This window comes from Salmo salar, chromosome ssa10, assembly GCF_905237065.1.
Source record: "Salmo salar chromosome ssa10, Ssal_v3.1, whole genome shotgun sequence".
Taxonomy (NCBI): Eukaryota; Metazoa; Chordata; class Actinopteri; order Salmoniformes; family Salmonidae; genus Salmo; species Salmo salar.
This window is the reverse complement of record NC_059451.1, coordinates 19,718,489-19,741,612: the sequence shown is the minus strand read 5'-3', so window position 1 is coordinate 19,741,612 and position 23,124 is coordinate 19,718,489. Positions and strand designations below refer to the sequence as shown.

At 44.2% G+C, this 23,124-nt stretch overlaps 1 protein-coding gene across 5 annotated transcripts in view; it reads left to right on the top strand.

Annotated features, from left to right (window-relative positions):
• The window catches only part of LOC106613722 (tight junction protein ZO-3), a 28,761-nt gene extending 10,739 nt beyond the window's left edge, over nucleotides 1–18,022 (top strand). For all 5 annotated transcript variants that reach the window (XM_014216272.2, XM_014216269.2, XM_014216267.2 and 2 more), the window contains exons 3-29: nucleotides 314–438; nucleotides 615–717; nucleotides 863–1,151; nucleotides 1,305–1,408; nucleotides 1,614–1,803; nucleotides 2,067–2,148; nucleotides 5,706–5,803; nucleotides 5,915–5,996; nucleotides 6,089–6,198; nucleotides 6,317–6,514; nucleotides 6,641–6,725; nucleotides 8,784–8,869; nucleotides 10,705–10,807; nucleotides 11,226–11,314; nucleotides 11,413–11,485; nucleotides 11,730–11,797; nucleotides 11,900–11,960; nucleotides 12,136–12,292; nucleotides 12,551–12,659; nucleotides 12,829–13,048; nucleotides 13,357–13,562; nucleotides 13,663–13,838; nucleotides 14,259–14,469; nucleotides 15,800–15,900; nucleotides 16,003–16,542; nucleotides 16,687–16,736; nucleotides 16,938–18,022. In XM_014216272.2, coding sequence (XP_014071747.2) covers nucleotides 314–438; nucleotides 615–717; nucleotides 863–1,151; nucleotides 1,305–1,408; nucleotides 1,614–1,803; nucleotides 2,067–2,148; nucleotides 5,706–5,803; nucleotides 5,915–5,996; nucleotides 6,089–6,198; nucleotides 6,317–6,514; nucleotides 6,641–6,725; nucleotides 8,784–8,869; nucleotides 10,705–10,807; nucleotides 11,226–11,314; nucleotides 11,413–11,485; nucleotides 11,730–11,797; nucleotides 11,900–11,960; nucleotides 12,136–12,292; nucleotides 12,551–12,659; nucleotides 12,829–13,048; nucleotides 13,357–13,562; nucleotides 13,663–13,838; nucleotides 14,259–14,469; nucleotides 15,800–15,900; nucleotides 16,003–16,542; nucleotides 16,687–16,736; nucleotides 16,938–17,052 — 3,831 coding nt within the window. In that variant the 3' untranslated portion in view covers nucleotides 17,053–18,022. The remainder of the gene's footprint in view (nucleotides 1–313; nucleotides 439–614; nucleotides 718–862; nucleotides 1,152–1,304; nucleotides 1,409–1,613; nucleotides 1,804–2,066; nucleotides 2,149–5,705; nucleotides 5,804–5,914; nucleotides 5,997–6,088; nucleotides 6,199–6,316; nucleotides 6,515–6,640; nucleotides 6,726–8,783; nucleotides 8,870–10,704; nucleotides 10,808–11,225; nucleotides 11,315–11,412; nucleotides 11,486–11,729; nucleotides 11,798–11,899; nucleotides 11,961–12,135; nucleotides 12,293–12,550; nucleotides 12,660–12,828; nucleotides 13,049–13,356; nucleotides 13,563–13,662; nucleotides 13,839–14,258; nucleotides 14,470–15,799; nucleotides 15,901–16,002; nucleotides 16,543–16,686; nucleotides 16,737–16,937) is intronic.
• The last annotated feature ends 5,102 nt before the right edge of the window (nucleotides 18,023–23,124 follow it).

Here is a 23,124-nt window from a genome sequence, read left to right as displayed (position 1 = left end):
GACTTCAAAACGATCAATTTCTGTGGCTAACTGCAGAAAGTTTGAGTAACAAAGGCACGCCCTACTGCTCCCTGTAACTCTTGGTGCAGGTCAGGTGACACACTTCAGTGCTGATGGAATGTGCTCTCCCTACCTCTTTCCTACTTCCCTTGTTCTTTATCACCCTCTCTTTTTTCTCTTGCTTTTTCCATCACTCGCTCTCCCTGCTTTCTCCATCTCTCTCTCTCTCTCTCTCTCACCTGCTCTTTCTCTTTCATTTTGTTCTCTCTCTGCCTCTTTCTCACTTATCACCCTCCTCCTCTTGCTATGGCAGGATTCCAAGATGGGGTTTGGCTTTGCGATATCAGGAGGCAGAGACAAGCCGAACCCAGACTCAGGGGGCACAGCTGTGATGGTTTCAGATGTGGTGCGGAACGGACCCGCTATGGGACGGCTGTTGTAAGTCGCCAACACCCTACAGCTATACCCTTCAAGCATACAGGCACATGCCTCTAAGGGTTTTACTTCAGGGTATATACAGTAAACTCCCACACGCAACCAAACTTAAAATTGCATGTCTTTGATCCATAGGAGGGCTCGATTACCTTGTTTTACCTCTCGTTCCTCTCCAACAGCGTCAGAGATCAGATCGTCATGGTCAATGGAGTGTCCATGGAGAATGTCTACTCTACCTTCACCATCCAGAACCTTAAGTCATGTGGCAAAACAGCCAACATAGTGAGTAGCCTTATGTACTGTACATGGTTGGTTCTTCCATCTTCGTGTGATTTGTGAGCAACTCCAACCCCAGCTTATTGCTGTGAGAACATAATTTCAGTACACTTACCAGACAAAATAAAGGTAATACAGGTCTCTCTCTCAGACAGTGAAGCGTCCTCGTAAGGTCCAGCTCCCAGCCAGCACCAGACCGTCGCGTGCCGCCTCCCACTCCAACCTGCTGGATCAGGACCCCCCACGGAGGATCCGACGCTACTCTGATGGCTCCGACCAGGCCCGCAACCCTGACCACTACAGCGCCCGTAGCACTACCTCCGATCGCAACGGGACCGCTCACGCCCTGCCACTTATGTCGGGGTACAAACGGCTGCCACACCAGGACTTCCTAGACAAGCCAATCAAAACCACCCTGCTGAAGAAGAAACTCACAGATGGTAAGGATGAATAACATCTGGGTTGTGTTCATTAGGCCACGCCGTAGCAAAAGGTTTCAAATCGTAATCACAGATCGGACGTGCTTGTATAGACAAGTGAATTCAAGGCCTCCGTTACAACGATTTCATGTTGCCTTTCTCTTCCTGTTCCAGAGTATGGACTGAAGTTGGGAAGCCAAATCTTCATCAAACACATGACTGAGACGGGTCTGGCTGCCAAGGAGGGCACTCTGCAGGAGGGAGACCTCATTCTCAAGGTCTATATGATATTTCATCACAAAACATTCCATCTTTGCTTTGTACATAGATATGATTCTATACTGGCACCATAAACCAGAATGCTTTTGATGACAGATGTTCCTGGTGTTTTAATTATGTCTGTTTTCGTCAATGTCATTGTATGAAGCCAAAGGACGATTTCCGCATTCTGTGAACTTTGAAGTTTTTCTACTTCCTGTCCAGATCAATGGGATGACAACAGAGAACCTCTCCCTGCTTGAGACCAAGCACCTGGTGGAGAAGTCCCGTGGGAAGCTGACCATGATGGTCCTGAGAGACGACCGCAAGTTCCTGGTCAGCATCCCTGAGGTGGATGACAGCGACCCCAACAGCGAGGAGGACCGCCGTGGCAACAGCAGCTCTGAACTGGAGGGTGAGGGAGCGAGGGAAAAGGGGAAAGACAATAGTGACAGTAGTGTATGAGTGAGAGAATGTAGCATCAGCACCTCAGGATTGGAAGGAGGAGGGTGCAAAGAAGGGAAGGTAAGAGGGGGAAGGCGAAAAGGAGGAAAGTAGTAGATGAGAGATATGAATGTAGTGTCAGAAGCAGCTCCTGAAAAGCAAAGTAAAAGTTGTTTCAGCTGCTCCAGTATGTGATTCCTCAGTGTTTTAATGGCTTTCCTCTGCTCTCCTCAGACATTTCAGACCTGGATACAGACATCCCCACTCCTAGAAACAGAGTGTCACGCTCCGCCACTAGAGAACGACGCACACGCAGGTAACCTCACCTGAAACATATTTATTTCACCTATTCTGATCTACTTCTAGTATCATCTTATCGAGATGTCTGCAGCACTTGATCCAACATTTCCTTAAGTGACAAGTCTCCTTTTTACCTACAGTTGAAGTCGGAAGTTTACATACACTGAGGTTGGAGTCATTAAAACTCGTTTTTTAACCACTCCACAAATTTCTTGTTAACAAACTATAGTTTTGGCAAGTCGGTTAGGACATCTACTTTGTGCATGCATAATTTTTCCATCAATTGTTTACAGACAGATTATTTCACTTATAATTCACTGTATCACAATTCCGGTGGGTCAGAAGTTTACATACACTAAGTTGACTGTGCTTTTAAACGGCTTGGAAAATTCCAGAAAATGATGTCATGGCTTTAGAAGCTTCTGATAGGCTAATTGACGTAATTTGAGTCAATTGGAGGTGTATCTGTGGATGTATTTCAAGGCCTACCTTCAAACTCAGTGCCTCTTTGCTTGACATCATGGGAAAATCAAAATAAATCAGCCTAGACCTCAGAAAAAAAATTGAAGACCTCCACAAGTCTGGTTCATCCTTGGGAGAAATTTCCAAACGCCTGGAGGGACCACGTTAATCTGTACAAACAATAGTACGCAAGTATAAACACCCTGGGACCATGCAGCCGTCATACCGCTCAGGAAGGAGACGTGTTCTGTCTCCTAGAGATTAACGTACTTTAGTGCGAGAAGTGCAAATCAATCCCAGAACAACAGCAAAGGACCTTGTGAAGATATCTAGTATCTATATCCACAGTAAAATGAGTCCTATATCGACATAACCTGAAAGGCCGCTCAGCAAGGAAGAAGCCATTGCTCCAAAACCGCCATAAAAAAGCCAGACTATGGTTTACAACTGCACATGTGGACAAAGATTGTACTTTTTGGAGAAATGTTCTCTAGTCTGATGAAACAAAAATAGAACTTGTTTGGCCGTAATGACCATTGTTATGTTTGGAGGAAAAAGGGCAATGCTTGCAAGCCGAAGAACACCATACCAACCGTGAAGCATGGGGGTGGCAGCATCATGTTGTGGGGGTGTTTTGCTGCAGGAGGGACTGGTGCACTTCACAAAATAGATGGCATCATGAGGAAGGAAAACGATGTGGATATATTGAAGCAACATCAAGTCATCAGTCAGGAAGTTAACCTGTTGAGGACAGACATTCCGCCTGCGGAACCCCTAGCCAACAGCCAATGGCATCGCACGGCGCGAAATACAAAACCAACTAAAATACCACAATTTAATTTTCTTAAACAATCAACTATTTTACACCATTTTAAAGATAAGACTCTCGTTAATCTAACCACATTGTCCGATTTCAAAAAGGCTTTACAGCAAAAGCAAAACATTAGATTATGTCAGGAGAGTACCCAGCCAAAAAATAATCACACAGCCATTTTCAAAGCAAGCATATATGTCACAAAAACCCAAACCACAGCTAAATGCAGCACTAACCTATGATGATCTTCAACAGATGACACTCCTAGGACATTGTTATACAATACATGCATGTTTTGTTCAATCAAGTTCATATTTATATCAAAAACCAGCTTTTTACATTAGCATGTGACGTTCAGAACTAGCATACCCACTGAAAACTTCCGGTGAATTTACTAAATTACTCATGATAAACGTTCACAAAATACACAACAATTATTTGAAGAATTAAAGATACAAAACTCCTTTATGCAATCGCGGTGTCAGATTTTAAAATAGCTTTTCGGCGAAAGCACATTTTGCAATATTCTGAGTACATAGCTCGGCCATCGGCTAGCTATTTTGACACCCACCAAGTTTGGGACAACCTAAACTCAGAATTACTATTAGAAAAATTGGATTACCTTTGCTGTTCTTCATCAGAATGCACTCCCAGGACTTCTACTTCAACAACAAATGTTGTTTTGGTTCCAAATAATCCATAGTTATATTCAAATGGCTCCGTTTTGTTCGTGCGTTCAGGTCACTATCCGAAGGGTATTCCATTACCGTACTTAGAAGCATGTCAAACGCTGTTTAAAATCAATTTTTATGCTATTTTTCTCGTAAAATAGCGATAATATTCCAACCGGGCAACGTTGTATTCATTCAAAGGCTGAAAGAAAAAAATGGAGTAGTCTCGTGACCGCATCTCCAGTGTCACTGTCCCCAGGCTGACCACTCACAAATTCTGCTGCTGTTCTTCGCCCAGAGACAGCAGACACCCCATTCCACTTTCTGGCGGCTTTAGGGAGCCAATGGAAGCCTTAAATGTCACCTTACAGCACAGATGCTGTATTTTCGATAGAGATGCAACAGAAGGACAACAAATTGTCAGACAGGGCACTTCCTGTATGGAATCTTCTCAAGTTTTGGCCTGCCATATGAGTTCTGTTATACTCACAGACACCATTAAAACAGTTTTAGAAACGTTAGTGTTTTCTATCCAAATCTACTAATTACATGCATATTCTCATTTCTGAGCAAGAGTAGTAACCAGATTAAATCGGTATGTTTTTTATCCGTCCGTGAAAATACTGCCCCCTATCCCAAAGAAGTTATAGCTTGGTTGCAAATGGGTCTTCCAAATGTACAATGACCCCAAGCATACTTCCAAAGTTGTGGCAAAATGGCTTAAGGACAACAAAGTCAAGGTATTGGAGTGGCCATCCCAATGCCCTGACCTCAATCCTATAACATCTGTGGGCAGAACTGAAAAAGTGTGTGCGAGCAAGGAGGCCTACAAACCTGACTCAGTTAGACCAGCTCTGTCAGGAGGAATGGGCCAAAATTCACCCAACTTATTGTGGGAAGCTTGTGGAAGGCTACCTGAAACATTTTACCCAAGTTAAACAATTTAAAGGAAATGCTACCAAATACTAATTGAGTGTATGTAAACTTCTGACACACTGGGAATGTGATGAAAGAAATAAAAGCTGAAATAAATCATTCTCTCTACTATTTCACATTCTTAAAATAAAGTGGTGATCCTAACTGACCTAGTACAGGGAATTTTTACTAGGATTAAATGTCAGAAATTGTGAAACTGAGTTTTTAAATGTATTTGGCTAAGGTATATGTAAACTTCTCAAATCAAAGTTTATTTGTCACGTGCGCTGAATACAACAGGTGTAGACCTTACAGTGAAATGCTTACTTACAGGCTCTAACCAATAGTGCAAAAAAAAGGTATTAGGTGAACAATGGGTAGGTAAATAAATAACACAACAGTAAAAAGACAGGCTATATACAGTAGCGAGGCTACATACAGACACCGGTTAGTCGGGCTGATTGAGGTAGTATGTACATGTAGATATGGTTAAAGTGACTATGCATATATGATGAACAGAGTAGCAGTAGCGTAAAAGAAGGGTTGGCGGGTGGTGGGTGGGACACAATGCAAATAGTCCGGGTAGCCATTTGATTACCTGTTCAGGAGTCTTATGGCTTGGGGGTAAAAACTGTTGAGAAGCCTTTTTGTCTTAGACTTCTGACTTCAACTGTGTGTATGATGAGGCTTTCTCTCTCTGTTCTGTTGCAGAAGAGCTGAGCAACCTCTAGTAGCTAAGTCTCGTGACCAATCCCCAGTGCATTCGACACTGTCCCGGCCTGCTGCTAAAGCCTATCCCTCTCGCCGAGGTCAGTCCAGAGACGAGGGTCTCAACTCCTTCATGAACATTGGCCCATCCCACTCGTGTGTAATCTGTACCCTGTCGCGCTTGACCTGAACTGTGTGTTGTTTTTCTCCAGCCCCCTCAGAGTCCGAGTCTGACCGCAGTGCCTCACCCCCTCTTGTCAGGAAGGAAAGCCCAGACATAGCTGACAAATACAGGTGGGTTCAACCTCAAACCAGACACTGTTGTTTAGATATTTTGAGATCTGTGTTTGTGTGTTTCATTGAGGTGTGTTTCTTTCTTGCTGTAGAACTCTTTCAGGGCTGTCCATGCTCCCCAACCCCAAAGCCTCACCTGCCGTCCTCGACTGGGCCGCCCCACGTCCTTCCCGTCCCTCCTCCGCCTTGCGAACTCGTAAAGGTAAACGCACAACGGACTATAGGGAAATCTCATCAAATGACACATTCTCGATGAGTTGATAATGATGATAATAACATGTTCTCTCTCTCTCTCCTTCCCTGTTTCTCTCTCTGTGCAGTGGTGTCAGAGTCGGACTCGGACCGCAGTGCCTCGCCACCCCCCAGAAGAGGAGAGAGTTCCCGAGTCACAGAGGACCACTCCAGATACAAAGTGCTCCCTGACCTGCCCCACCCTGGAACACTGAGCGCCTCCCCCATCTCCATTCGTCAGGATCCCCCCCGACGTGTCTCCTCTCCTGTCAAAGCCCCACCTCCAGGTCAGTAACGCTACACCCCTTGCCTCAACTTCCACAACAGGAACACCTTGACATAACATTATAAGTACATTCAAAGGGGGTAGAAAGGGCCACATAATTGGAGCATTACCCCTGCTCTCTCCCCAGACTCTGAGACTGAGTCGGACAGCAGCTCCGGGCCCCCCCAGAGACAGGGCACCACCCACAGGCAGGACTCCCGGAGCAGATACAGGTACAGATGAGGCCTAACCCCTAACTTGTGCTAACTCAAATCAAATCAAATTTAATTTGTCACATGCGCCGAATACAACAGGTGTAGACCTTACCGTGAAATGCTTACTTACAAGCCCTTAACCAACAATGCAGTTTTAAGAAAAATAACTGTTAAGTAAAAAATATAAAAATAACATAGTTAAAGAGCAGCAGTAAAATAACAGTAGCGAGGCTATATACAGGGGGTACCGGTACAGAGTCAATGTGCGGGGGCACCGGTTAGTCGAGGTAATGTGTACACTACCGTTAAAAAATTTGGGGTCACTTAGAAATGTCCTTGTTTTTGAAAGAAAAGCTCATTTTTGGTCCATTAAAATAACATCAAATTGATCAGAAAAACAGTGTAGACATTGTTAATGTTGTAAATGACTATTGTAGCTGGAAACGGCAGCTTATTTTTTTTTATGGAATATCTACATAGGCGTACAGAGGCCCATTATCAGCAACTATCACTCCTGTGTTCCATTGGCACGTTGTGTTGTTAGCTTGTGTAATCCAAGTTAAGCCTAATTGATCATTAGGAAACCCTTTTGCAATTATGTTAGCACAGCTGAAAACTGTTGTGCTGATTTAAAGAAGCAATAAAACTGGCCTTCTTTAGACTAGTTTCGTATCTGGAGCGTCAGCATTTGTGGGTTCAATTACAGGCTCAAAATGGCCAGAAACAAATAACTTTCTTCTGGAACTCGTCAGTCTGTTCTTGTTCTGAGAAATGAAGGCTATTCCATGCGATAAATTGCATAGAAACTCAAGATCTCGTACAACGCTGTGTACTACTCCCTTGACAGAACAGCGCAAACTGGCTCTAACCAGAATGGAAAGAGGAGTGGGAGGCCCCGGTGCGCAACTGAGCAAGAGGACAACTACATTAGTGTCTGGTTTGAGAAACAGACACACCACAAGTCCTCAACTGGCTGCTTCATTAAATGGTACCCGTCAAACACTCGTCTCAACGTCAACAGTGAAGAGGCGACTCCAGGATGCTGGCCTTCTAGGCAGAGTTCCTCTGTCCAGTGTCTGTTCTTTTGCCCATCTTAATCTTTTATTTTTATTGGCCAGTCTGAGATATGGCTTTTTCTTTGCAACTCTGCCTAGAAGGCCAGCATCCCGGAGTCGCCTCTTCACTGTTGATGTTGAGACTGGTGTTTTGCAGGTACTATTACATGAAGGAGTCTTATGGTTTGGGGGTAGAAGCCTTTAGGACCTAGACTTGGTGGTCCGGTACCGCTTGCCGTGCGGTAACAGAGAGAACAGTATATGACTAGGGTGGTTGGAGTCTGACAATTTTTAGGGCCTTCCTCTGACACCGCCTGGTATAGAGGTCATTGATGGCACGAAGCTTGGCCTCACTGATGTACTGGGCCGTACGCACTACCCTCTGTAGTGCCTTGCGGTCGGAGGCCGAGCAGTTGCCATACCAGGCCTTCACGTAGAACGTAAAGTACCAGTCAAAAGTTTGGACACAACTACTCATTCATTATTGACTGACCTTCATGTCTTAAAGTAATGGACTGTCATTTCTCTTTGCTTATTTGAGCTGTTCTTGCTATAATATGGACTTGGTCTTTTACCAGAGTTTTGAAAGAGAGGTTGTCTGTTTTTAATCAGAACTCTCAAGACTGTGAGGTTTTGTTTGCCAATAAAATAAAAGCGACTTTCACTAAGCACATCCCTCTACTGTATATGTGGCTGAATCTGGCCCTTACAAAGTAATCAGCAGCATGATAAAGATAACATAGAATGCCTGATAATGAATGAGCATTATATTGGTCTAATTCGAAAAGGATCTCAAATGCATTTGGAACTATACATGGATGAGTTAGGGTTAGCATCCACGGCATGGATAACAAGTAAAATGCAATTGTCCCATTTAAAGCAACAATGATCCTTGTAATTCTTAATTACCAACTGTGATCAGCCAGTAGGGTCTTGCAATGTGAGACAGCTCCCCCAGATGTCCTGAGGTGAATATATTGTCTTCCTCCTCCCTCACTCCCAACTCCCTCTTCTATTCCAGAGCCACTCCTTTAGTAGCTGTGGAGCCCCAAGTGGAGCCCCCCAAGTGGAAGGCCCCCAGTGTCACAATGAGCAACCATGCTAAAGGTGCGCTGTGTGCATATTGACAATTACTTTCGTGTAACTTATGCCTATATTATTGCTCATGTTTGGTATGTTTATGATTTTGTTTTTGTTTACCTACAGTACAAATCAAAAGTTTGGACATCGATTTATTCAAGGGTTTTACTTTATTTGTACTATTTTCTACATTGTAGTATAATAGTGAAGACATCAAAACTATGAAATAACGCATATGGAATCCTGTAGTAACCAAAAAAGTGTTAAACGGATCAAAATATATTTTATATTTAAGGTTCTTCAAAGTAGCCACCCTTTGCCTTGATGACAGCTTTGCACACTCTTGGCATTCTCGCAACCAGCTTCATGAGGAATGCTTTTCCAACAGTCTTGAAGGAGTTCCCACATATGCTGAGCCCTTGTTGGCTGCTTTTCCTTCACTCTGCAGTCCAACTCATCCCAAACCATCTCAAGTGGCGCAGCAGTCTATGGCACTGCATTTTAGTGCTAGAGGTGTCACTACAGACCCTGGTTCGATTCCAGGCTTTATCACAACCGGCCATGATTGGGAGTCCCATAGGGTGGCGCACAATTGGCCCAGCGTCGGGTTAGGGTTTAGCTGGGGTAGGCCGTCATTGTAAATAAGAATTTGTTCTTAACTGACTTGCCTAGTTAAATAAAAGGTTGGGTGATTGTAGAGGCCAGGTCATTTGATGCAGCACTCCATCACTCTCCTCCTTAGTCAAATTGTCCTTACACAGCCTGGAGGTGTGTTTTGGGTCATTGTCTTGTTGAAAAACAAATGATAGGTCCACTAAGTGCAAACCAGATGGGATGGCATATCGCTGCAGAATGCTGTGGTAACCATGCTGGTTAAGTGTGCCTTGAATTCTAAATAAATCACACAGTGTCACCAGCAAAGCACCCCCACACCATCACACCTCCTCCTCCATGCTTCACGGTGGGAACCATACATGCAGAGATCATCCGTTCACCTACTCTGCGTCTCACAAAGACGGCGGTTGCAACCAAAAATCTCAAATTTGGACTCATCAGACCAAAGGACAGATTACCACCGGTCTGATGTCCATGTCTTGTGTTTCTTGGTCCAAGCAAGTCTCTTCTTATTATTGGTGTCCTTTTAATAGTGGTTTCTTTGCAGCAATTCGACCACGAAGGCCTGATTTCATGCAGTGTTCTCTGAACAGTTGATGTTGAGATGTTTGTTACTTAAACTCTGTGAAGCATTTATTTGGGCTGCAATCTGAGGTGTAGTTGACTCTAATGAACTTATCCTCTGCAGCAGAGGTAACTCTAGGTCTTCCTTTCCTGTGGTGGTCCTCATAGCGCTTGATGGTTTTTGCGACTGCACTTGAAGAAACTTGAAAAGTTCTTGACATTTTCCGTATTGACTGACCTTCATGTCTTAAAGTAATGATGGACTGTTTCTCTTTGCTTATTTGAGCTGTTCTTGTCATAATATGGACTTGATATTTTACCATATAGGGCTATCTTCTGTATACCACCACTGTCTTGTCACAACATAACTGATTGGCTCAAACGCATTAAGAATGAAAGAAATTCCACAAATTAACTTTTAACATGGCACACCTCTTAATTGAAATGCATTCCAGGTGACTACCTCATGAAGCTGGTTGAGAGAATGCCAAGAGTGTGCAAAGCTGTCATCAAGGCAAAGGGTGGCTACTTTGAATGGTTCTATATGTGTTATTTCATAGTTTTGATGTCTTCACTATTATTCTACAATGTAGAAAATAGTAAAAATAAAGAAAAACCCTTGAATGAGTAGGTGTGTCCAAACCTTTGACTGGTACTGTATGTGTGTCTGGCCATGTCCCCAGAGCGCTCAGGATCAGAGTCAGAGGCAAGTTATGCATCTGTACCTCGACAAGAATTTGCAGACAGTGGAGGCTCCAGTTCCCGGCGATCCAAGAACAGTTACAGGTAATGCTGACAGACGAACACACCACCCCGTTAACAGGAGATGAAACTGGCCAAGATAATTCTGCGATTCGTAAACTTAGTTGAGTGCAAAATGGCAAGTTAAAGACGTTGGTACACATACATGTTGATTAAAAACTGTTTCAATAGCTGAGTGCTTCAGAACATAATATGTTCGGAGGATAAATCCAGGATGCTAGACTGGTTGGTCTATTTGGACAAGGAACTGAATCAACATTGACACATTTAACATACATAGTTCTGCATGCTAAGATCACACACTGTTTGAAGTCGGTCAACGTCACACTCTTGATAACCCCTTTCAGTCCAATTAGCTAGTATTTAACTATAGGATTTCTATAGTAGTTGACACGATAAGGGCATTGTATTGAGTATGATTGCTCTCCTCTCTCTCTTCCAGAGCTCTGCCTGAGATGCAGTCTTCTCCAGCTCCAGTAGTGAGACAGGACCCCCCTCAACGAGGCATGACCCCCTCCAGACCAGTCTCAGGTCAGTGTCCCTCCTATGAAAGATGGGCACTGTCTAGTAAGATGGAACTTGGGGTTGGAAGTCTGTATCCTCATCCTCTGTGTTTTTGCTCTCTTCAGATTCCTCTGAGTCAGACCGTGCACCTTCACCCCCTCGGAGGTCTGGGAGTACTGATGTGGAGAGCAACCACAGGTAAAACACCAGTTTACAGTATCTTCTAGAAACCACTATAGACAACCAGGTAAAGAACGGACAGTTTAATAAACCACCATAAACAAAAGGAATGCACACCTCCAAGACACGTCCTCTGTGACAAGTCATGTCACTATTCAAGTCAATCTGATCACAAGTGTGTGTGTGTACACTTCCACCTTCTCTGACCTCTAACTCACTTATTGTGGAAATGTCAGTGAATGGTATCTCTTCTCTTTTGTAGTATTCCACGCAAAGCCAATGGAACTGTCCGCTATGGGATATCAGTGAAGAGCAACCCTCCAGCCTACTGTAAGTACCAACTCTCTTATATCAGCTCTCCAATGTCCTCTTTATAATGTATTAGTAACTCTGTGGATGGAAGGAAGGTCTAAATTGTTATTTCCATTTCAGCCAAGACAGAGGAACCCATCTACTCCTTACCCCCAGACTCTATCCCCACACCTAACTTTGGGTAAGTTAATTTATTTATACCCATACAGTATAGCCTTGTAAAAAATGTACAACCCATTCGCAATGCAGACCACCATAAGTGATTTATTTGTTCGGTATCCTGTAGTCTATTGAATATGACTGGACAATGCTCCTTTTCATAAATACTCCTTTTGATCTGTACTACCTTCTCTCAGATACAGCTCCGATCTGAACACAGTGTCGTTTGTGAAGGAGGGCAGCGTAGGCCTGAGGCTGGTGGGGGGTAATGACGTGGGCATCTTCGTTGGGGGGGTTCAGCCCAACAGTCCTGCCCATGAGCAAGGCATGAAGGAGGGGGACCAGATCATGCAGGTGAGACTCACTGTAGCGGTCACCACCGGTACATGGTGTGCAGGCTTTTGTTCCTGCCCAGCACTAACACATCTGATTCAATTAAGATCTTTATTAGTTAATTCAGTTTTTTTCTATGCCGTGCTGAAGCAAAAGCCTGTGCACACTAGCTCTCTGGGACAAGTGTTAGTGTAAATCAGCACTTCAGTGGTCACTATCTACAGTACAAGTATATGCAACACATCTCCCACCCACTTATGGGCTATGGTCTTGTTGTAGGTAAATGGGGTGGACTTTGGTCATTTCAACCGTGAGGAAGCTGCTATGTTCCTGATCAACATAAAGAGAGGGGAGCCGGTGGACATCCGTACTCAGAACAAGATGGACAGTGAGTATAACGTCCTTAGAGGCTGAAGCAGGTGCAGGGGGGAAGAATTGCGGTTGATTTCAGAGGACTTGCCCGTATGACAATTACTCTGTAATAACTCTACCCAGTAACAAATAAGGTACATACAAATGATTAAATTATTCCTAAATTATTCTTCCTCTCTTGTCAGTATACAAGAAGATACTGAAGTCCAACTTGGGGGACTCGTTCTACATCCGGACCCACTTTGACAACGAGGCAGAGGGCCACAACAGCTTAGCCTTCACCAGGGGAGAGGTGTTCAGGGTGGTGGACACCATGCACAGGGGCAAGCTGGGGAAGTGGCTGGCTATACGCATGGGCAACGACCTGCACGAGCTGGACAAGGGCACCATCCCCAACCAGGCCGGGTGAGTTGAGACTAGAATGAGTGAGTTATTGATTATATGATTGCTTGAATTTGGATGTAAAAGGACAAACGTAAAAAGATGATACATTAGGTTAAAAAGGATGACATCTGATGGCAACATATTTCCAATTTGTATACTTATGCTGCATTTACACAGTCAGCCCAATTCTGAAATTTTACCCAATTATTGGCAAACGGCTGATCTGATTGGTCAAAGAAAAAAAGATCAGAATTGAGCTGCCTATGTAAACGCAGCCTCATACTGTCATTAGGGTAGCAGTAATTCTACAATCGTTCTCTCTCACCCAGGGCTGAGACACTGGCCAGTATAGAGCAGGCTCAGAGGGCCAGTGGAGGAGGAGGGGATCGCCAGGTCTCAGGGCCCAGGGCAGAGTTCTGGAAACTACGGGGGCTCAGAGGAGCTAAGAAGAACGTACGCCGGACCCGTGATGACCTGCTCCAACTCACTATCCAGGGCAAATTCCCAGCGTACGAGAGAGTTCTGCTCAGAGAAGGTTATATTACATAATAGTCAAACACTTTTAAACAAGTTTGTGTACTAAACATTTTGTATTGTGAATCAACGCATGTACGTGGACCCATGTTTATCTCCAGCTAATTTCAAACGGCCAATCGTCATCTTGGGTCCTTTGAATGATGTGGCCATGGAGAAACTGGCCAGAGAGATGCCTGATGAATATGAGGTGGCAGAGATGGTTCCTCGTAGTAGCGGAGCAGACACCGCTTCCACGGTCATCAAGCTGGACACAGTCCGAAGGATTGCAGAGAAGGTGATGAAACAAACTGGGATGATGTGACCTGTTGTGGTGTGAGACATACAAACAAGCATATGTCTATGTATGTCTATCCAGGACCAGAATGGCGGACATGCATAAAGATGACAGCTCCCATGTACTTACCACAAATGTTTCATTTTCTAAGTTCGCCGTATTATACTGTGCTCTCCATTACTCTTTTTTTGTATCTGCATTAGAAGTTAACTCTAGCTCCAAGACGGCGACAAATGGAGAGAAAAAAAACAAGTAGATTGTGCTGGTTTATTGGCACATTGAACCATGTCGCACACCGTAGATTAAAAACTCTGTGGGTATTGCTAAAACAATAACGTAATATCTGAATTCCTCCATTTTTGCACCTCGCAACTGAAGAACAATGCCTAATTGTATGTTTCGTCACGCCTCTGTGTCCAGAACAAGCACCCTCTGCTGGACATTACTCCTACTGCAGTGGAGCGTCTGAACTACATCCAGTACCACCCCATGGTGCTGTTCCTGGACCCACACAGTAGGAAGGACGTCAAGGCCATGAGGCAGAGGATGTGCCCCAACTCCAACAAGAGCTCCAGACGCCTCTACGCACAGGCCCTCAAGATGAGGAAGCACTGCGGCCATCTGTTCGCAGGTAAACACACACACACCTCTGTTATCAAATCACATACAGTTGAAGTCGAAAGTTTACATACACCTTAGCCAAATACATTTAAACTCAGTTTTTCACAATTCCTGTCTTAGGTCAGTTAGGATCACCACTTTATTTTAAGAATGTGAAATGTCAGTATAATAGTAGAGAGAATTATTTATTTCAGCTTTTATTTCTTTCATCACATTCCCAGTGGGTCAGAAGTTTACATACACTCAATTAGTATTTGGTAGCATTGCCTTTAAATTGTTTAACTTGGGTCAAACGTTTCAGGTAGCCTTCCACAAGCTTCCCACAATAAGTTGGGTGAATTTTGAGATGGTGTTCTTTGGCTTGCAAGCCTCCCCCTTTATCCTCCAAACATAACGATGGTCATTATGGCCAAACAGTTCTATTTTTGTTTCATCAGACCAGAGGACATTTCTCCATGTGCAGTTGCAAACCGTAGTCTGGCTTTTTTATGGCGGTTTTGGAGCAGTGGCTTCTTCCTTGCTGAGCGGCCTTTCAGGTTATGTCGATATAGGACTCGTTTTACTGTGGATATAGATCACTTTTGTACCTGTTTCCTCCAGCATCTTCACAAGGTCCTTTGCTGTTGTTCTGGGATTGATTTGCACTTTTCGCACCACAGTACGTTCATCTCTAGGAGACAGAACGCGTCTCCTTCCTGAGCGGTATGACGGCTGCGTGGTCCCATGGTGTTTATACCTGCGTACTATTGTTTGTACAGATGAACGTGGTACCTTCAGGCATTTGGAAATTGCTCCCAAGGATGACCAGACTTGTGGAGGTCTACAATTTTGTTCTGAGGTCTTGGCATATTTCTTTTGATTTTCCCATGATGTCAAGCAAAGAGGCACCGAGTTTGAAGGTAGGCCTTGAAATACATCCACAGGTACACCTCCAATTGACTCAAATGATGTCAGTTAGCCTATCAGAAGCTTCTAAAGCCATGACATAATTTTCTGGAATTTTCCAAGCTGTTTAAAGGCACAGTCAACTTAGTGTATGTAAACTTCTGACCCACTGGAATTGTGATACAGTGAAATAATCTGTCTGTAAACAATTGTTGCATTACTTGTCATGCACAAAGTAGATGTCCTAACCGACTTGCCAAAACTATAGTTTGTTAACAATAAATTTGTGGAGTGGTTGAAACACTTAGGTTGGCGTCATTAAAACTTGTTTATGTAAACTTCTGACTTCAACTGTATGTGTTGTTTTTGCCATTAAGTAGTTTATCTGTTAAAAAAGGTCAAGTGGTTTTATAGTTTTATTCATAACTATGTCCCATCGTTCCCATACTTCCCAGCTCGTATTGCCCTCCAGCCCAGCTCTAATGTGTGGTATGAGACTCTGAAAGACAAGATCAGACACCAGCAGGCCAAACCTGTCTGGGTCTCAGAAGTCACGGTAAGACAGACAGATCCCAGCTCACAGTCAAACCGGGAATTTGCTCTCAATGAATTACCTGGCAGAATAAAGACTAAAGTAAATGCATGTCTGTGTGTTTAGTTGGAGGGAGGCGGCGAGGAGGAGCTGGATGCGTTGGACCGGACTCACTCTGACTACCTGAGTGCTGCCAGCGACCTAGAGGACACGGATGGAGAGGCGTTTACAGACGGAGAGGTCTACACTGACAATGAGGACCTGGAGGAACCATTTGACTCCAGCAACCAGCCCCGGATGTCCAGGCCCAACGCTCTGGCCCGCTCCTCAGAGCCTGCCGCCGAGTACCACAGCCCCGACCCATCCCCCGAGCCTCTGGGAGAGGTCCCACCCCTGATGCATGTGCCTGAGCCCAGGTCAACCCGTCGTCCATCTGACAGCTCTCCTCACGATGTCGTCACCGATGACACCCCGTCCTATCATAGCTTTTCAGATTCGGACTTCAGCGCCATTGACCCGGCTGTTCCCACCACCCAGTCGGACGAACACCCTGACTTCATAGCCCCTGACCCCAGAATCTTTGTCCCTGAGCCCCCGTCAGCCGAGCTGCTGCCAGAGAGCCCCCCATCCATCACAATGTCAGTCATAGAGAAGAAACTCCAACAGGTATTGATGGGACTGTCTCAGTCCATCATATCACTAAACTCTTACAGATCTTCCATAAGCTCTTAGTTTACTTCCAAAGGCTCAAATACTCTGTTAACTTATGTCTCCAGTGATTTTGACCCATGACTACGTTCCCTCTTTCAGGCCCATATGGCGGAACCTCAGGAGAGGAAAGCTTCCCCATCATTCATCGTGTAAGTGAAGTAGGCCTATATCTGATAATATTAATATGTGTGACGCTATTTGTTTAATTGGATAATCATCAAAATCCATGTCTATAAACCAACCTTAGCAACTGGAAGGTGAGAAACTACTTCTAGTCCAAATTGTTCGATCCAAGTTGAGTAAGACTGAAGTGAGAGTAAATTATGTTTTTCACTTCTATCTCCTCATAGGTTGGCTCACCACCAGGCTGTCCAGACGAGACGCACTCAGATCCAAGGCAGTGACAGCTCCGATGACAATAACGAGACTGAGGACTTCGAGTGGGGTCCAGCTACAGAACTTTAGATTAGAAAACACAGTTTCAGGACTACAAAACCAGAATGCTGGAGCACACCATTCCAGAACTACAACTCTAAGGCACAAAGTTCCAGAACTGCAGAACTACAATTACAGTTCTACAGAACTACAATACAGTTCCAGAGCACAGACTTTGCCTCTTAAATGGGAGATGTGAAATGCTATTAACTTTAGCCTTCGAGGATAACTTTTTTTTCTGTTGGAATAACATTTTCTTTGGAGAGGTAGGTTGGAAGGCCACTGTCAGACCTGCCTTCAGACATGGAAATTCAGACAATGGCTTCTGCAAACCAGGGCTCACACCTTTCTAAATGCCTAATTCCAAGAGAGGAAGTTCATTTTGCTGGATATTCTAATAAAAACATCATGGTTTGGTACTTGCAGTAAAGCAAGCATTTTATTTGTATTGCATGTACCTTTTTAATGAATGCTATTTTTGATCAAAACTATGGATATTTTACCAACACTGGCAACTTTGATGTCAATTGAACTAAAAGCTGGAATCCTTAATTGAAACAAAAACAAAGCAGTCACACCGCCTATGTTTTGGTAAAAAGCTGAGGGATGGGCAAATTCAAAGCGAGCGCATTGGACTGACCCTCCATGATATCAGAATTATAGTTTTAACCCTGTTTTGAGGCTACACAGTGTTTGTTTACAAAAATGTGATTATTACAAGCTTATATTTTGGGTTCTGATGGGGTACGACAGTTCAACTAAAGCTCATTAGGCATTTATAAGTTATTCTTCAAGAATCAATGCATATAGCTATATCATTCATTTATAAGTCCATTTATGTAGCAACTAAGGATTCTAGCTTTCATGAGAACTGCTTCAAAAACAATTATGGACATTCACAGAACACTAAATATATCAAAGCTCCATTTTCTAAATTATGATTAATTTGTAAAGATGACACATTTTGTTCATTAAATGTTACAGATCTGGCGAAAAAATATCTGCTCTTGTCATTGTTTTTCATCATGTCTAGAACATAGTACAAAATCCTCACCTCGTCCACCACCCATCACTCTTTTGTAATTTTAACACCCCTGTGTTACCAAACATCTTGGTTGAATGATCCAACATGTTTCTGGATAGTGGAATAATGAAACGCAGCTTAGCTGCGATTTATATAATGGCAGTCTGAGCTCATTAAATTCTTAAACCCCAAAAAATGAAGTCCTCTTGTTTAATTTTTTATTAACGCCAACCAATTATAACGAGGGGGAACCATCTATAATCTTAAGTGCGAGGCACTGAGGGTCATTGGGTGCGTTCCTCTCCTCAGACTTTACTGATGCCTGCCAGATCTTACAGTGCCTGGATAGATATTTTATTTATCTGCTTACCACATCATGTTATAGCAATCTGGTACCCAACGGCACAGTCGATGACGTGGCACGCAACCATTGGCTGATGAATGCAACGTCTAAGCAGGCGAACGCAACCAGGTTGCCTTAAAGCCTTAAAGCCTCATGCACACCAACTGCGGTGAACCATATGCGTTGCGGCGGAAGTCCATTCATTTCAATGGGAGGCAATGTGCGCCGCCGCAACTCATCTGCCGGACTAGGTTGCGGTGCATGCAGTGTGTCGCATTCGTTGGATTTTTCCAACTTGCGGGTTGCTTTGCTGTGTGGTATCAGAAACGGAAGTAGATAAACCACTCAAGAAAGTGCTAATGTGTATTGTGATCATTTTAGTTGTGATGCGCCGCATGGATCGCGACGATAAACTGGGAGACATTGAATTACAATTTTTTTTTGAATATATGTTTAATGTTTAGGTTGTTATGAATTTAGTGATATGTACAAATTACCTCAACTAACCTGTACCGCCGCACACTGACTCGGTACCGGTACCCCCTGTATATAGCCTCATTATTGTTATGTTGTTTTATTTTTTACTTTAGTTTATTTGGTAAATATTTTCTTAACTCTTCTTGAACTGCACTGTTTGTTAAGGGCTTGTAAGTAAGCATTTCACGGTAAGGTCTACACTTGTTGTATTCGGCACATGTGACAAATAAAGTTTGATTTGATATACAAAAGTATGTCGACACCCCTTCAAAAGAATTGATTTGGCTATTTCAGCCACACCCTTGTTAACAGGTATTAAATCGAGCACACAGCCACACAATCTCCATAGACAAACGTTGGCATTAGAATGGCTTTACTGAAGAGCTCAGTGACCTTTAACGTGGCACGGTCATCGGATGCCACCTTTCCAACAAGTCAGTTTGTCAAATTTCTGCCCTGCCAGAGCTGCCACGGGCATCTGTAAGTGCTGTTATTGTAAAGTGGAAATGTCTAGGACACAACGGCTCAGCCGCGAAGTGGTAGTCCACACAAGCTCACAGAGGGGTGGCAGGTAGCCTAGTGGTTAGAGCGTTGGGCCAGTAACCGAAAGGCTGCTAGATCGAATCCCCGAGCTGACAAGGTAAAAATCTGTCGTTCTGCCCCTGAACAACGCAGTTAACCCATTGTTCCTAGGCCGTCATTGTAAATGAGAATTTGTTCTTAACTGACTTGCCTAGTTAAATAAAGGTTAAATAAATAAAAAACAGAACAGGGCTGTGTAAGGCGTAAAAAATTGTCTGCCCTCGGTTGCAACATTCGACACCAAGTTCCAAACTGCCTCTGGAAGCAACATCAGCACAATAACTATTTGTCGAGAGCTTCATGAAATGGGTTTCCATGGCTGAGCAGCTGCTCACAAGCCTAAAATCACCATGAAATCACCAAGAATCCGCTGGAGTGGTGTAAAGCATGCTTCACCATCTGACAGGAGGAATCTGGGTTTGGCGGATACCAGGAGAACGCAACCTGCCCAACTCCATCGTGCCAACTGTAAAGTTTGGTGGAGGAGGAATAATGGTCTGGGGCTGTTTTTCATGGTTCAGACTAGCCCCCTTAGTTCCAGTGAAGGGAAATCTTAACACTACAACAGACGATTCTATGCTTCCAACTTTGTGGCAACAGTTTGGGGAAGGCCCTTTCCTATTTCAGAATGACAATGCCCCGTGCACAAAGCGAGGATCATACAGAAATAGTTTGTTGAGATCTGTGTGGAAGAACTTGACTGGCCTACACAGAGCCCTGACCTCAACCCCATCGAACACCTTTGGGATGAATTGGAACACCGACTGCGAGCCAGACCTAATCGCCCAACATCAGTGCCCGACCTCACTAATGCTCTTGTGGCTGAATGGAAGCCAGTCCCCGCAGCAATGTTCCAACAACTAGTGGAAAGCCTCCTAGAAGAGTGGATGCTGTTATAGCAGCAAAGGGTGGACCAACTCCATATTAATGCCCATGATTTTGGAATGAGATGACAAGCAGATGTCCACATACTTTCGGTCATGTAGTGTAAGTGGACGCACGTGACATGTCATTTGCTAGAATGTTCCCACCTGATCTCGCCTCCTCCCGCCTGCCTTTCCGCCTTTGCGACAAAGGAAGAATCTCAATTGTATACTCCTCACGGCCTTCTTTCTGTCCTTGCCTCCTTCCCAAAACCTATTGGATGAGAAAGTCCGAGGTCCCCCTCATTGCAGACGGTGCACTACTTTTGTGAGAGAAACATTTTTTCCAGTGCTGCAGAGGGCTATATTGGTCCGCTAATACAGGCAAGGCCGGCTCACTTATTAGGCAGGATTAAAGGCAGCGGTCTATGGCGGCAGATTAAAGAGGGCGACATTTCCTGAGGGGTGCAGCGGTCTAAGGCACTACATCGCAGTGCTGAGGCGCCGCTTCAGCCTTGGGTTCGATCCCAGGCTGTGTCCCAGCCGGCAGTGACCAGGAGCTCCATGGCGTGGCATACAATTCGCCCAGCATCATCCGCATTAGGGGAGGGTTTGGCCGGGGGGGATTTCCTTGGCTCATTGTGCTCTAGCAACTCCTTGTGGCAGACCAGCCCTGAATGGCCAGGACCAGCCCTGAATGGCCAGGACCAGCCCTGAATACAGGAAAAGTAAAGGACCAGTGCACTACTTTCGTGAGAAAGATAAATGTTTCCTGCACTTTACACATAGATCCACTAATACAGTAGTAGTTAAGGCCCAGTGCACTGCTTTTGTGAGAATAAAAAAATATATAACTAAACAAAAATATAAATGCAACAATTTCAAAGATTTTACTGAGTTACAGTTCATAAGGAAATCAATCAATTGAAATACATTTATTAGGCCCTAATCTATGGATTTCCCCCTGACTGGGAATACAGATATGCATCTGTTGGTCATAGATACCTTAAAAAAAAGGTAGAGGCGTAGATCAGAAAACCAGTCCGTATCTGGTGTGACCACCATTTGCCTCATGCTGCGACACATCTCCTTCGCATACAGTTGATCAGGCTCTTGATTGTGACCTGTGGAATGTTGTCCCACTCCTCTTCAATGGCTGTGCGATGTTGCTGGATATTGAACTGGAACATGCTGTCATACATGTCGATCAGAGCATCTCACACATGCTCAATGGTTGATATGTCTGGTGGGTATGCAGACCATTTAATAACTGGGACATTTTCAACTTCCAGGAATTGTATACAGATCCTGCAACATGGGACTGTGCAGTATCATGCTGAAACATGAGGTGATGGCGGTGGATGAATGGCACAACAATGGGCCTCAGGATCTCGTCACGATATCTCTGTGCATTCAAATTGCCAGCGATAATATGCGATTGTGTTCATTGTCCTTAGCTTATGCCTGCCCATACCATAACCCCACCTACACCAAGGGGCACTCTGTTCACAACGTTGACATCAGCAAACCGCTCGCCCACACGACGTCATACCATCTGCCCAGTACAGTTGAAACTGGGATTCATCCATGAAGAGCACACTTCTACAGCATGACAGTGGCCACCGAAGGTGAGCATTTGCCCACTGAAGTCGAACTGTTGTCAGGTCAAGACCCTTGTGAGGACGACGAGAACACATATGAGCTTTCCTGAGACGGTTTCTGACAGTTTGTGTAGAAATTCTTGGGTTGTACAAACCACAGTTTCATCAGCTGTCTGGGTGGCTGGTCTCAGACGATCCCACAGGTGAAGAAGCCAGATGTGGATGTCCTGGGCTGGCGTGGTTACACGTGGTCTGAGGTTTTGAGGCCGGTTGGACTCTAAAACAACGATGGAGGTGGTTTTGGTAGAGAAATGAACATTCAATTCTCTGGCAACAGCTCTGGTGGACATTCCTGCAGTCACCATGCCAATTGCACACTCTCAAAACTTGAGACATCTGTGGCATTGTGTTGTGTGAGAAAGCTGCACATTTTAGAGTGTCTTTTTATTCTTCCCAGCACAAGATGCACCTGTGTAATGATCATGCTGTTTAATCAGCTTCTTGATATGCCACACCTGTCAGGTGGATGGATTATCTTGGCAAAGGAGAAATGCTCACTAACAGGAACATAAACAAATTTGTGCACAACATTTGAGAGAAATAAGCTTTTTGTGCTTATGGAACATTTCTGGGTTATTTTATTTCAGCTCATAAAACATGGGACCAACACTTTATATGTTGCATTTATATTTTTGTTCAGTATATATGTTTTATTTTATTCCGATTTTTCAAGGGGTGCTGCAGCCCCATCAGCACCCCTACTTCCCGTGTCTATGACCAGAGTAGAAAATGCCAACTCATTTCCGTTTTTTATGACTACATTGGGCTTGTTGAACATTGCAGGCGACTGCCGAATGACTGATCAACAAATAACCGTGCGTCATATTCATTGTTATTTGTAAATCATTCAGCCAGTCATAATTTACCTATGATACATTACGGTTTTGATTCTCTGGAACACGGCGATATAGAGTGAGTTCCAGACCGACTAGAGGTTAATTCAGTTCGCTTGATTTGTACTGAATGACACGTTTCCACACAACCTTCTTGAACGGACTTTGAGGTACGTTTGCTCCCGTTTGATGGGTGTGGCTTGAAGCAATGAGTGGCGTATTTAAAGGGCAGTGGCCATGCTGACAGCGTTTTTCCAACCCACAACCTCCCCGATTTTCAATTGGTCGTTCAGTACAGTACCCTTTCCGTTCAATTTAA